The 15,388-nt window shown below is 41.1% G+C and overlaps 1 protein-coding gene across 3 annotated transcripts; it reads left to right on the top strand.

Annotated features, from left to right (window-relative positions):
- The first annotated feature begins 1,492 nt into the window (after positions 1 to 1,492).
- On the top strand, positions 1,493 to 13,979 carry LOC124135438 (interferon-induced protein 44-like). Of its 3 annotated transcripts, XM_046500763.2 has the most exons (9): positions 1,493 to 1,556; positions 2,075 to 2,104; positions 5,100 to 5,120; positions 5,462 to 5,497; positions 6,049 to 6,096; positions 8,150 to 8,326; positions 10,021 to 10,158; positions 10,552 to 10,708; positions 11,623 to 13,979. In XM_046500763.2, exons 1-9 carry the CDS (start codon positions 1,506 to 1,508, stop codon positions 11,868 to 11,870), a joined length of 906 nt encoding a protein of 301 aa, XP_046356719.2. In that variant the 5' UTR covers positions 1,493 to 1,505; the 3' UTR covers positions 11,871 to 13,979. The 3 variants fall into 3 exon arrangements, with proteins under 3 accessions (XP_046356719.2, XP_046356720.2, XP_046356721.1); XM_046500764.2 differs by lacking the exon at positions 5,462 to 5,497; XM_046500765.2 differs by lacking the exons at positions 1,493 to 1,556; positions 2,075 to 2,104 and having other exon boundaries at positions 5,112 to 5,208.
- Positions 13,980 to 15,388: the final 1,409 nt, after the last annotated feature.

Here is a 15,388-nt window from a genome sequence, read left to right on the forward strand (position 1 = left end):
TATCCTCCTCAAACCAGGGATGCGTCCTGAAGTCTCCGTAGCTGCGGCATTGCGATGACGTGGGCGGAACAGTCGAATGAAGCGATCCTGTGCAGGGGCGGTAACTCTTGGTTTGGCCGGTTCTCGGACGGTCTGCAGTGGAACTGAACTGTGTGTATCGGGCTCAAAGGCGGCAAATGGTGCTGTGGTGGACGTTGAAGTGGCGTGCAACAGAAGACTGCGATTCCCCTCTTTGGATACGTCCTATGGCGATGCTCCGATCGGCAGCGCTGAGTCTCGGCATTTTCGACATTTCGAAAAATGTTGACAATTGAATGACAACTTATTGGCTTATGCATGCTTGCCTTTATATAGCCACTACCACGAGATACGAATGCCATTACTTGCACTAGCATTTTGCTTTACTGTTTTTCTCCATGACATTTTTTAACAAGTGTGAAAACAATGCCGTTAAAGGCATTGCAAATCGACAATGACGCACCGTTTGTCGAATATCAGGCCACCAGCATTTTCCAATATATATCCATTTTTTATACCGGATATTTTGTGTATTTAGGTTCAATGAACTACATACTACCTGTGCGTTTCATTTTTTTGAAGAGCGTATGCATTTGTCATGTCTCGTAGTCATACGTGTATGGTTGTTGTTGCCTCTTTGAGCAATATTCCAGCAACAACACGCTTCGGGGACGCCTGAAATGCGGTTGACGCTTTGTACAATGTACCTATGAGGGGAAGTGAACCCGGGGCATCGGAGAGACGGGCACATAACTTAACCACTAGGTTCACCCACTTATAAAAGGCCACTTAACACCCTTGCCGAACTAGGCTGGAATTTCTGGGCTCGATCGTATCGCCACCAGTAGCAATTATTATTTATAACCCTTCTATGTCCCTACTATTGACCAATCAGCTTCCACCTCTCATATCACTTGCATTTGTTTCAAACAGAATGGCGGCGCCCACACAAGAGGATCTGATCGATAATCAAGATCAAGAAACGGGTCACAACTCGCAAAGTGTATTAAATTACTTGAGCACCTTGATTGAACACAAAAGAAAATTTTGAAAATATCTGTCGACCCCCATTTGATTGGACACATGCTCTGCAAATCCTGCAGTCGACGGACGTCTGCACGGTGATGTCCATGTTGTTTTAGAAACGGATGTCTAGGTCGTTACGCGATTGTGATTGGACTATGTATAGACTCGTAAGTCCAGCCACAATGTAACGAAGAGTACAGCCTAGTTCGGCAAGGGTGGAAACTGGACTTTTATAGTCAGTTAAGGCCCTTGATTCGGGAAGATGCACCAACCCGAACGGCATGCATGTATGATAGCTTCAGTACAGTCACTGTCATCAATTTGCATCCTTATTGTATGTTCAGATAGCGCCCTGTCATCTGGCGAGATTTCCTATTTCCGTCTGACTGTATTTATCTTTCCTGTGAGCTGTTCACATGTTTCCTTCTCAGACACATTCAACCTTACATTTGGCTCATGGTATGCGAGGCAATTGCGAGCGTTGGTTGACAGACATAGTCAGGCTCTTCAAGGTAGGATAAACGTATGCCATTAATATGCACTCATCGATGTGTATTTCATGCATGAACAGAAATAATGTTTCACATTTGTGTTTACACTCGTCTATTGAGATTGCTAAATTGTTTCAGTAAAGCTTTCAAAAATTGTATGGTATACATGTTGAGGACATTTCCAAATTCGTTTTATCAGTGACAAAAATGATGTCCGATCCCATTCCCTATTTTGATTTATACCATATGTTCCCGTGTTTTATCAGGTGAATACTTGATTTGTCTTTGCATGTGTTTGTGATGGATGCCACCTTTTCTGGAACGACTAGTAACATCATTATTTGATAGTGATTCATAAACACATGCTCATGATATAGTAGGTATGGTACAGTCGACTCTGCTTTTGACTGAGAGCTCTTATGAACATGGAAAGGGTTTGGTCGCCTTTATTTATTATTATGTTGCTCGAACTTACAGACCTCGTGTCGCACAGCTTCGTCTCATGAATGTAAATGCACTTTCGATTGGTTTTGTTACAGATGCCGTGCTGGGATAAATGCGTTGGGGCGGTAATGTATTAATTTGTTGATAAAAGTGAGACGTGTTTTACGACTCCATCAGAAATGTATACATATATATAACGGCGGCCTGTAAATATACATGTCGTCTGAATCAGGCAAACCCGCGACTGAAAAAATGACACGCACTTAGGTGACTAGACCCCATTTCACAAAGTCACCGTAGAGCTAAGACTAACGTAAAGCTATATGAGTCGTATATACGACAGTCGTATACTCACTTTGTATAACGGTACCAAGCCGGCTTGTAATCAGTAGAATCTGGACAAGAGTCTGCGACTGAAAGACCATGTGATCCAGATGAGAGTCACAATGGTAGCCACTATGATAGCCATTGATGCTGGATCCGTGAAGATCTGGGGTAGCATGGGTCTTCAGCAACCAATACTTGCCGTAAGAGGCGACTATGCTTGTCGTAAGAGACGACTAACGGGATTGGGTGGTCAGGCTCGCTTAATTGGTTGGTGCATGGCATCGTATCCCAATTGTGTGGATCAATGCTCACGATGTCCTTGTCTGGTCCAGACTCCGTTATTTACAGACTGCCGATAGCTACACAGAACTGAAACATGGCAAAGTGATATGTAGATAGGTACACAGAACTGAAACATGGCAAAGTGATATGTAGATAGGTACACAGAACTGAAACATGGCAAAGTGATATGTAGATAGGTACACAGAACTGAAACATGGCAAAGTGATATGTAGATAGGTACACAGAACTGAAACATGGCAAAGTGATATGTAGATAGGTACACAGAACTGAAACATGGCAAAGTGATATGTAGATAGGTACACAGAACTGAAACATGGCAAAGTGATATGTAGATAGGTACACAGAACTGAAACACGGCAAAGTGATATGTAGATAGGTACACAGAACTGAAGCATGACAAAGTGATATGTAGATAGGTACACCGAACTGAAACATGGCAAAGTGATATGTAGATAGGTACACCGAACTGAAACATGGCAAAGTGATATGTAGATAGGTACACCGAACTGAAACATGGCAAAGTGATATGTAGATAGGTACACAGAACTGAAACATGACAAAGTGATATGTAGATAGGTACACCGAACTGAAACATGGCAAAGTGATATGTAGATAGGTACACCGAACTGAAACATGGCAAAGTGATATGTAGATAGGTACACAGAACTGAAACATGGCAAAGTTATATATAGATAGGTACACAAATCTGAAACATGGCAAAGTGATATGTAGATAGGTACACCGAACTGAAACATGGCAAAGTGATATGTAGATAGGTACACAGAACTGAAACATGGCAAAGTGATATGTAGATAGGTACACAGAACTGAAACATGGCAAAGTGATATGTAGATAGGTACACAGAACTTAAACATGACAAAGTGATATGTAGATAGGTACACAGAACTGAAACATGACAAAGTGATATGTAGATAGGTACACCGAACTGAAACATGGCAAAGTGATATGTAGATAGGTACACAGAACTGAAACATAGCAAAGTGATATGTAGATAGGTACACCGAACTGAAACATGGCAAAGTGATATGTAGATAGGTACACAGAACTGAAACATGGCAAAGTGATATGTAGATAGGTACACAAAACTGAAACATGGCAAAGTGATATGTAGATAGGTACACCGAACTGAAACATGGCAAAGTGATATGTAGATAGGTACACCGAACTGAAACATGGCAAAGTGATATGTAGATAGGTACACAGAACTGAAACATGGCAAAGTGATATGTAGATAGGTACACAGGTTCGACTTCTGCTCGGACCTCGGTCACTCGACAATTATTCATTATTTTACACAGATTGTCAGAAGGGCTGTATTCCTGGTAGCAAATCCGGGTACTCTCCCAATGTCAGTCAACAGTTTTGGAGGTACCAAACCTAAGGCACCGTGAACAATTGGGAGTCGGACAACTTGGTACTTGGGATGCATGCGTTTTCAAAGCTAGGTCTGCATATTTGCCATGTTTTACCTGAATCTTGCCAATCACATTTGTGTCAAAAGGTACAGACAATTCAATAATATAAATGATTTCATTGGATTTATCAAAAAGGACAAGATCAGGTTTGTTGTCTACGTTTGTATTTCTCATTTTCCATGAAGCCCTCTACATATTCTGGGTCGTACCATGGATGGACCTCTGTGTCAAAACCACAAGCATGGCGAAGACAGTAATACAATCTTATCGCTTAAGATATTGTGTTTGTGCCAAAGCAGGGCATCCACTGACAGTATGTTGAACATTCTCTTAAATTCATTACATAATCTACATTTCATAATTTATTTACATTTTGAAGCAAAATCACACATTGACGGTTCCGAGTGGGAAGTGACTTTTCAGGCCAGCCGACTTCATCCTGAAGGGTCACTTATTTTCTCAACACACTGCACATAAACTCGATGCATTGGTCGTTCTGATAGCGTCTCCTTGAAAAACTGAGTCTGGGCCGATTTTCGATGACTCTTCGCTTGGTTGACACTCATTTCTGTACTGTCCAGCAGTACAGAACCATCAACAAAATCAACATTGACATTGAGATTATGTCCCACATCCTTGGCTAGCTTAAGAGCGAGGGTGGTGGGATCTATTGTCTGACATGATTCTTCGTGTGAAGGTGTCAATGTTCTGAATTTCTTGTTTCATCCCTTTATTAACAACAAAAGAATCTTAAAGGACAGGTTTATTATTTATTTTTATTTTTAACATTTTTATTATTTAACATTGTGCTTCGCCATAGCTTCGTCCTGGAAGTGACCTCAGTATCTCCATCTCCACATCTCTCTCATCAGAAACATCGCACGAGATTTCTCTCGTTAGTTGGTGTAATTTGAATGGTAGGCTGTTTAAATCGTCGCGTATCCTGAATCGGACTCACGACGAAGGTGTAGTAGTGAATGATCATGCGTATTTATCATTGAGGAAAGAAGTGAGTAAATAGATCAATTTAACGCCTTTTATTTATTTTTTGCAGTGTGGCGTGTGTTTGCTGATGGTAATGTACACATTTTAATAACTCATACGAAAACAAGATTTACATTAACGGTCAAATGTTTGATCAACCATGTACAGTTAAACTTTCGGTAAGCATGTAAAAAGCATGTGCAGGAATGCAGCTATCATTTCATAACGAAATCATAATCGTTTGATAGGCATTACTTAGAAGTTGGCGGATGACAAAGAAGACACATGGTATTGATAACAACTTCTTTATTTACTACCCAAGTTGAATTGGGTCTACTTTGAAATCATAATCATTTTTAAGAATGACTTTAAGAGTATCTAGTTAAGTTGTGAACACATTTGCTGAAATGGTGCTCGTTTTCATTTTTTCAGACGATTGCACATTTATGCGCTTGCTGTTTACCGCGAGTACGTATACATGTCACCTATTCTGAAATATGGAACATTTAACCGTAATAAATCATGTTATAAACTTTCACGTAAACAGTGGAATAACCTTTACAGTCTCTTTTCTCTTTGATAAGTTTGTATGACGATACAGCGGTTTTGTAAACATGCACATACTGCAAGTTATGATATCCTGTGTTTTATTAACACGAAGTTGGATATTGACATTGTGTTGTTTTTAAGAATCACATGTACTTGTTTAACATGTATCAGATGCATGCAAACCTGTTCCTACATGAAAACTGAAAAACAAATTTATGGGATGGAAACACGCATATACAACAGCATGACAAACACACCTGCTTTGTTTGCACAAAATATATGAGATGTATAAATGATATGTATGTATATTCAAGCAATATCACGGCGAGAGACGCCTTAACTTGGTTTCACATGTTGTACACATGGAGGACATCGGTCCCGGACCTTTAACATCGACCATTCTAACCGTAAGGCAATCCCAACGTCCTTTATACAAAAATCAATTATACTAAAGCTATGTTCTGTTGCAGAGAATTGGTGGGAAAAAGAAGTCGGCTGACCGTTCATTTGACAAATCGGTAATTTCGTTAACATAGATATACACATATATTTATTGTTATTGTAAGCATTACCAAGATATTCGTTATAAAAAGAACATTTGTTTAGAATATTCAAATGTTTATACCGGGACCATCTTCTTTTATCGAGTGTATTATATCTCCATTTTATTATGATAAATATCTTGAACCCATTCACCACCATAAAGCTTCATGTCGGAAGTGACGTCACCATCTCCAATTCTCGCTAATATGAGTAATTTGACAAAGTGGCTATTATTAGCATCTCGCCATCTGATTCGGGCTCTAAAGGACGCTATGGTGCGGTGCATCTCCAGGGTAGACATAACAGATTATAATACACTTGATAATCGAGGATGTATTGGATGTACATGCGCGTATAGATGAAGAATGGATTGTTCCTCAACATGTGCTTGATTGTGAGAAGTGTTGTTATTAGTTTACAGAATGTACATGTTTCAATGTTCACAGAAACGAACAGGTGGACTCAGCTTCTAATTGCTGGTAAAACTGTTCAAACAAATATTTCTATGTTCAAAATCTTGAGAGAGTGAGGAGTCTCAGGTCTCAGACGTTAACCACTTCGGTGAAACCCACGAGCAAGGGTATGGTGCTGACAAACCTAGAAACATAATCGGGGCGAACAGGGATTCGAACCCACAAGTCATAGGTTTCTGGCGTGCCAAGAGACGCAACTCTACACAGCGAATCGCGGCGCCTTAGACGACTGGGCCACCCGTGCCCCCGTCTTGAGAGAAGCAAAATGTATACACTTATTTTCAATCCGTTCTTTTCTTCCGTAAAATGGACAAAATAAGAAGTGATCAAGCAAACGCGGGAGAGGGATAGTTAATAAACTGACTTTCAATGTTATCGTGTGAATATAACCTAAAACCTAAAATAAACAACACAATAGATAAAAGCGACAAAAAATATTTCCATTTTCTGGACCACGTTACACAAAGCGATCTCAGGGCTAAGGCGATCGTAACTTTTAACATAGACTTACATAGACTTTTGAAACGGGGCCCTGGAGCAGTTACAAATTTAATCGACAGCACCCTTTCCATACTCATGAGGAATCTCTGCCTAAAGCAGAGTCCATTATACGATTCTGACTCCATCATAAGAATGTGGCAAGAAACACTATCAAATGGTGATTATACCAGGTGTTCGCTGAAAGGTGAGCGTATCCTGCTCAGGCTGCTCCACCGGTGACACCGTCATAAACACATGCCAATTGTTTACCTGAAACATACACGACAGGAAAACATGGTACAAGTCGAAATAGGGAATTGCAACGGACATCATTTAGTTATTGATGCGTCAAAATTGCAATTGTTTTCACATCTCTTCCCTAATTTTTTGGAAAGATTGGGAAAGATGGGGCCTTGAATTTTGTAACCCTAATCAAATAATTTTGTTGCAGGAGTCTATTATTTATGACGCTCTTTGAAATCTTGGTAGAAAGAGCATGCTCGATTGTGCCTCAAAAGGTGTGAAATGTGAACACCAAAGGCTGGAGGTGCTGGAATATTGCTCGACATGAAGGGAAAGTTGACTGTTGGAAGGTTGAAGTCATCCCTCTTGTCATACAGTCTTGTGGAGAGTTTTTTGTTTTGCTCTGCATCTTTATACATAGATCTAAATGAAAAAAGATGAGACAGTCACTGATCTCTTTTATATTTAATCCTGGTGGGTAAATCAGTGGAAGGGAATTGGCTATTTGACCGTTATTGAACAACACATGCATCGCCATATTTATCAGTATAAATGTGTGTGTGTGTGTTTGTGTGTGTGTGTGTGTGTGTGTTTGTGTTTGTGTGTGTGTGTGTGTGTGTGTGTGTGTGTGTGTGTGTGTGTGTGTGTGTGTCACAGTTTCTGACCACCCGATCCATTTAGTCGCCTTTTACGACCAGCATAACTTGATATGGGTCAATTCTGACTGGGGACTCCTCGGGGGCTATCTGTCAATAAGGAGTGAGTGAGTCGTCTTTTACGTCGCTTCTGGCAGTTCAGCCAAATTTTAACTTCGTCAATGACAATGTTTCAGTTGAGGAACGGGCTTTTCAAGCGAATTCTGTCATGGACCCCATACAATGACAACACAAACACGACGACACTGAAGATTCTCGTCATAGGGCCAGAAGACAGTGGCAAGTCTGCCTTCATTAACAGTCTGGTGTCCATATTCCTGGGGAAAATAATCCACCTTGATGACATGGAACAGGCGAGTAGTGAATGCTTCATGGTCAGTTATTGTACCATGAGAAATGCATTTATTAATGTCAACATTGATCCATAATAAAACATAATTCGAACATTTATAGAGCATTTCACAATCGGAACATGCCACAACTGTCAATGAGTATATGGCTGGTATGACACTGGTTTTTCACATAAATGTTTACTGTTATGTTCATCAAATATGTGTACAATATCAACAGATTGTGTTATGTATAAACCAGTCTGATAAATGTGGTAGAGTACAATACGGTTATAACGAACTCAAAGGGATCACTAATTTTAGTTCGTTATAACCGTAGTTCGTTATAAGCATATTTGCAGAATATATACAGTACATGGTCAGGACAAACAAAATAAGTTCGTTATATCCGGCAGTTCGTTATACGCGTGTTCGTTATAAACGTTTTTACTGTATATGCAAATGAGGTCACCAAGCGGGAACAACTTTAACAAAGCTCTATACATCGATGCGATGTCTACTTCCTCAATACTATTTTGCCTAATGTTCTAAATACGCTCAGATAGTCAACTAAAACGTAGGGATATTTGAAAATAACAGATGCAACCATTACACGAGACTATTGGCGATACCCCATTTTCCTGGCCCTAAACACCACCGGCTTCTGGCTAGAATGTGTCGATTTGTTAACGGTGGTACAAGACGTGATCGCCAAGCCTGCAGTTTTCTAATCGTCTGGTCAGTAACCCGAACTATAGTGGCCTGGTGCAAGTTAACCACAATTTCATCGGCTGTTTTGGGCTCGATTTCCTGGTTTCTGATTAATCGATTCTGGATTTGTGATGTTTCCCTGAGGTTCCCTGGTCGATCATTAACATCTCGAACATCTGCAAATCGCAGACTCCGACAGGTTGAAGATATTGGTGACCCCGTATTTACCAGACTGAAGCATGTCAGTTTCCCTTAGGCGTTCGTCACTTTGTAGAAGAGACATTTCCAATCTGATCACTCATACTGCATTAAAGCCAGATTAGAGAGCTTACGTATTACTGTGGATAATACAATCAATAATGCAATGACTCAGAGCGAGTTGACGACCTTTCACTGAAGCGTCAAAATCAAGAATAATTTACGGTTGGTTGGTTTGTTGCACTAAGCAACATTCCAGCTATATGACGGCGTTCGGTAAATAATCGAGTCTGGACCAGAAAATCCAATGATTAACATCATGAGCATCCATCCACGCAATTGGGATCGATGACATGCATGAACGGAGTCAGCGAGCCTGACCACCCGATCCCGTTAGAGTCCACGTACAATGTATTTGGTGTGTTGGGGCGTTAGGGTTCATGTTCCGAGACCGTTCTTTGTCTGGAAGTCCTTTTCCAAAGCAGATCGTTCTTATGACGACCAAGCATAACCTGTATATTTCATAATCCCCTACTTTTGTTGGAGATTATAAGTAATCAACACTTTGAAAACACAAAGATCGCATTATACTTTTGACGTCCAAATTGTTGTTAATGGCGTTAAGTAGTCGATAGCCTAAAATATCAGGGAATTTCAGCTGCAAATGAAATAAAATGCAACAAACGTAAGATCCTAGTTTGAGTATGACGTACTTGTTTCTCTATATGTTTTAAGAATGCCTATTTCGTTTAAGATGGTATCTTCAATATTCACGTCTTATGTATGCAACGTAATGTGTTTATCAACAGTGCCTCGAGAAAAGGCTTACTCATGGGAGAAAGGCCTTGCCTATAGTCATGTGTGAGTGTAAGGAAACATCAGAAGAAGACAGCTTGTACGATCAAGTCTTAAGGGCGATTGAAGCACAGACGCCAGCCGGAGAAAACGTAAGAGTATTCTGTTCAGTGATACTAATATTACTATCACAACGCTATGAAAATTCATAGCTTCAGATTAATAAGTATGGACGTCAGCTAAACTAGAAATGCATATGCATGAGGATCGGGTGGGCTGGATCCGTGACATGGCTGATTGCTGTAGTATCGACGTGGGTGTCACTCGTGTTACCAAACCCCGAGTTGGTCCAGACCTGATTATTTCACAGGCCGCCGTAATAGAGCTGCAATAATGTTGATTGCGAAAAGCAACATTACACACTTTTAGTAAATGAATAATTTTTATATAACATGGCTAAAATTTACAATTATTATCAAATTATCGTTTAAACACCTCAGTGTCCGTCATCATGTCTTGCTGTAACGACAGTCAGTTTGCTTCAGGTGTCTACAAACACAATGACAATAATGACTGAGGAGGTGGCTCCAGATACGTCATTGGGAGTTATCTTTGTCGTCGATGTTCAGAAGATTGCAGGCTTAATGCAAACAGACTTAGTGGCCAAGTATGATAGCATCGCTGACCTTCTCAAACATTTCGGTAAGTTTTGATTGTTGGTTTGTTTCCTTTTTAACGCTGCACTCAGCAATATTCCATCTATATGACGTCTGTCTGTAAATAATCGACTCTTTGACATCATGAGCATCGATCCACGCAATTGGGATACGATGACATGTATCAACCAAGTCAGCGAGCCTGACCACCCGATCCCGTTAGTCGCCTCTTATGACAAGCATAGTCGCTTTTTACGGCAGACATGGGTTGCTGAAGACCTATTCTAACCCGGTTCTTCACGGGTATTTCGGTAAGTCGTAGCATCGTATGATACTGAGTGGTGGCATCATATAATACTGAGTGGTTGCATCATATGATACTGGGTGGTGGCATCATATGATACTGAGTGGTGGCATCATATGATACAGGTGAGCGAGTTTAGCCCTTTCGAACCCTTTTTTTATTGAAAGTTCACAGCAAAAGCAAAGCCCGTAATGATGAGTTTGCTGTGCAGAGTTGCGTCCCTTATGCGTGCCAGAAACCTATGTGAGTGGCTTCGAGTGAGTGTGAAAGTGTATTTTTACGTCGCGTTTACCACTATTTCGACAATATCACGACGGTGGACACCAGACAAAGGTTTCACACACTGTACCCATGTGTGAAATTGAACCCGGAATTTCGGCGTAACAAGCAAACGCTTAACCTCTAGTTACCCCATCGCCCTCATGGGTTCAAAACAAGTTTGTTGTTGTCAGTACGCGTCCTCGTGGATTTTACCAAAGTTGTACACATCTAAAACTACATCACCACCACATTGAGCGGACACGCCGTGATATAACTAACATAGTGTTTAAAGCGGCGTTAAACAAAATTCACTCACTCACTCAATTAAAGAGCACTGTTTGTAGTTGATAAATAATAATATTATCAATAATATGAATAATAAATATATGTTTCAGATGTTCCAAGGTGTGTGGTTCTGACACATGCTGACATTTTGGAGCCTGATGTACGAGCTGTATTCGGAAATGGAGCTGTGAAAACTGCATTGCTTCAGGCCCAGATGATGTTTGACCTTCCTGAACATGATGTATTTCCCGTGAAGTGCTACACAGACGAGCAGCAGCTTCACCAGAACATGGACATATTGCTTCTTAATGCGTTGGATTCCATTTTAGAAATTCTAGACAGAAATAATGTAACTTGAATATACGGTCATGTTTGTTTAACGTCACTCAACGACATGCTAATTATAAGACGAACGCATGTGGTCGCGTATGTATTCGAACATGGGCCAACATGAGCAAAGTTTCACTCCGTCTTTAAAATATAATATTGTTTGTTTGTTTGATTTATTGTTTAAATTCACACTCAGCAATATTCCAGTTATATGATTGCGGCTGTAAATAATTTTATCTAGATGAGATATCCAGTGATTGAGGGCGGTCGGTTGGTCTTGTGGTTAAAGCGTTCGCTCGTCATGCCGAAGACCCGGGTTCGATTCCCGATATGGGTACAATGTGTAAAGCTCATTTCTAGTGTCCCCGCCGTGATATTGCTGGAATATTGCCAATAGCGGCGTAAAACCATACTCACTCACTCACTTCAGTGATTGAAATTATGAACTACAATCCATTCCGGAGTACAATGACATGCAAATAACCAAGTCACCGAGTGTTACCACCCGATCATCAAGTCACCGAGTGTTACCACCCGATCATCAAGTCACCGAGTGTTACCACCCGATCACCTAGTCACCGAGTGTTACCACCCGATCATCGATATCAAGTCACCGAGTGTGACCACCCGATCACCTAGTCACCGAGTGTTACCACCCGATCATCAAGTCACCGAGTGTTACCACCCGATCACCAAGTCACCGAGTGTTACCAGCCGATCATCAAGTCACCGAGTGTTACCACCCGATCATCACGTCACTGAGTGTTACCACCCGATCATCAAGTCACCGAGTGTTACCACCCGATCACCTAGTCACCGAGTGTTACCACCCGATCATCAAGTCACCGAGTGTTACCACCCGATCATCAAGTCACCGAGTGTTACCACCCGATCATCAAGTCACCGAGTGTTACCACCCGATCATCACGTCAGTGAGTGTTACCACCCGATCATCAAGTCAGTGAGTGTTACCACCCGATCATCAAGTCACCGAGTGTTACCACCCGATCATCAAGTCACCGAGTGTTACCACCCGATCACCAAGTCACCGAGTGTTACCACCCGATCATCAAGTCACCGAGTGTTACCACCCGATCATCACGTCACTGAGTGTTACCACCCGATCATCAAGTCACCGAGTGTTAACACCCGATCACCAAGTCACCGAGTGTTACCACCCGATCATCAAGTCACCGAGTGTTACCACCCGATCATCAAGTCACCGAGTGTTACCACCCGATCATCAAGTCACCGAGTGTTACCACCCGATCATCAAGTCACCGAGTGTTACCACCCGATCATCAAGTCACCGAGTGTTACCGACCGATCATCAAGTCACCGAGTGTTACCACCCGATCACCTAGTCACCGAGTGTTACCACCCGATCATCAAGTCACCGAGTGTTACCACCCGATCATCACGTCACCGAGTGTTACCACCCGATCATCACGTCACCGAGTGTTACCACCCGATCATCAAGTCACCGAGTGTTACCACCCGATCACCAAGTCACCGAGTGTTACCACCCGATCACCTAGTCACCGAGTGTTACCACCCGATCATCAAGTCACCGAGTGTTACCACCCGATCATCAAGTCACCGAGTGTTACCACCCGATCATCACGTCACCGAGTGTTACCACCCGATCATCACGTCACCGAGTGTTACCACCCGATCACCAATTCACCGAGTGTTACCACCCGATCATCAAGTCACCGAGTGTTACCACCCGATCACCTAGTCACCGAGTGTTACCACCCGATCATCAAGTCACCGAGTGTTACCACCCGATCCACCCGACCACTTGTACAACTTGGCAACTTGTAACCCGGAATCCCAAAGAGGATCAAAATTAGATTTACAACAGACTAAAGAGGTTGCTATTGTTTAAAGAAAGATTCACAAGCGAAATGCCATCTTTAATATTGATAATTATCAATTATAGTTACCAATCAACCTACATGTAGCCTAGTGGTTAAAACGTTCGCTCGTCTCGCCGAAGGCCCATGGATTACAATGTGTGAAGCCCATTTCTAGTGTCCCCCGACATGATATTGCTGAAATATTGCTATAAGTCACTCAATAAATCACGTGTAATTATCATCGATGCTGCAATAAAATGGCTATTTGAACTTTACTTTTTCTTGTATCTACATACATGCGTTATAACTATAACATAGATGCAGAAATATATTTTAAGAAAGGCTGTTTTTTGTTTTCATTAAATTTCTTTTGTGATAACGACCTATTATGTCGCCATGACATGCTCGCATTACAATCTGGGTAATGTAGAAGGCTGCAGCGTTAGTCTTCACATTCTCCGAAAAGGTCTTAGCGTGTTCGAGTAGGCAGCGCTTCCTGAGGGCCCTGAGCTGATGATGAGTCTTACCAGCCTGACTGTGCCAGGATCACCCAAATACTCTTTGCACATAATAATCTATTATCTGAAAGGTATATGAGGTACATTTGCGTGTAGAGAAATATACATGTGTATACAGATAGACACCCGGGGTATATATGTGTATATACAGAAAGGTACATGTTGTGTGTGTGTATATACAGAAAGGTACGTGTTGTATATATGTATATACAGAAAGGTAGATGTGTCTACAGAAAGGTAGATGTGGTATATGTATATATACAGAAAGGTACGTGTTGTATATGTGTATATAAAGAAAGGTACATGCGTCTACAGAAAGTTACATGTGGTATATGTATATATACAGAAAGGTACATATGGTATATCTGCGTCTACAGAAAGTTACATGTGGTATATGTATATATACAGAAAGGTACATATGGTATATCTGCGTATACAGAAAGGAACATTTGGTATATGTGTATATACAGAAAGGAACATGTGGTATATCTGTGGATACAGAAAGGTACATGTGGTATATCTGCGTATACAGAACGGTTCATTTGGTATATGTGTATATACAGAAAGGAACATGTGTTGTATCTGTGGATACAGAAAGGAACATGTGGAATATCTACATATACAGAAAGGAACATGTGGTATATCTGTGGATACAGAAAGAAACATTTGGTGTATTTGTAGATACAGAAAGGTATATGTGGTATATCAGTGGATACAGAAAGGTACATGTGGTAAATCTGCGTATACAGAAAGGTTCATTTGGTTTATGTGTATATACAGAAAGGTACATGTGGTATATCTGCGTATACAGAAAGGAACATGTGGTGTATCTACGTTAGAGAAAGGTACATGTGGTATATCTGCGTATACAGAAAGGAACATTTGGTGTATTTGTAGATACAGAAAGGTACATGTGATATATCTAAGTATACAGAAAGGAACATTGGGTGTATCTGTGGATGCCGAAAGGAACATGTGGTATATCAACGTATACAGAAAGGAACATGTGATATATTTAAGTATACAGAAAGGAACATTGGGTGTATCTGTGGATGCCGAAAGGAACATGTGGTATATCAACGTATACAGAAAGGTACATGTGGTATATCTACGTCGACAACGATTGGTAATCAGGATGCACGAACGTACGGGCCAGTTTATCTAGA

This window comes from Haliotis rufescens, unplaced genomic scaffold (genome assembly GCF_023055435.1).
Source record: "Haliotis rufescens isolate VD_foot unplaced genomic scaffold, xgHalRufe1.0.p SCAF_6, whole genome shotgun sequence".
NCBI classification, from domain to species: domain Eukaryota; kingdom Metazoa; phylum Mollusca; class Gastropoda; order Lepetellida; family Haliotidae; genus Haliotis; species Haliotis rufescens.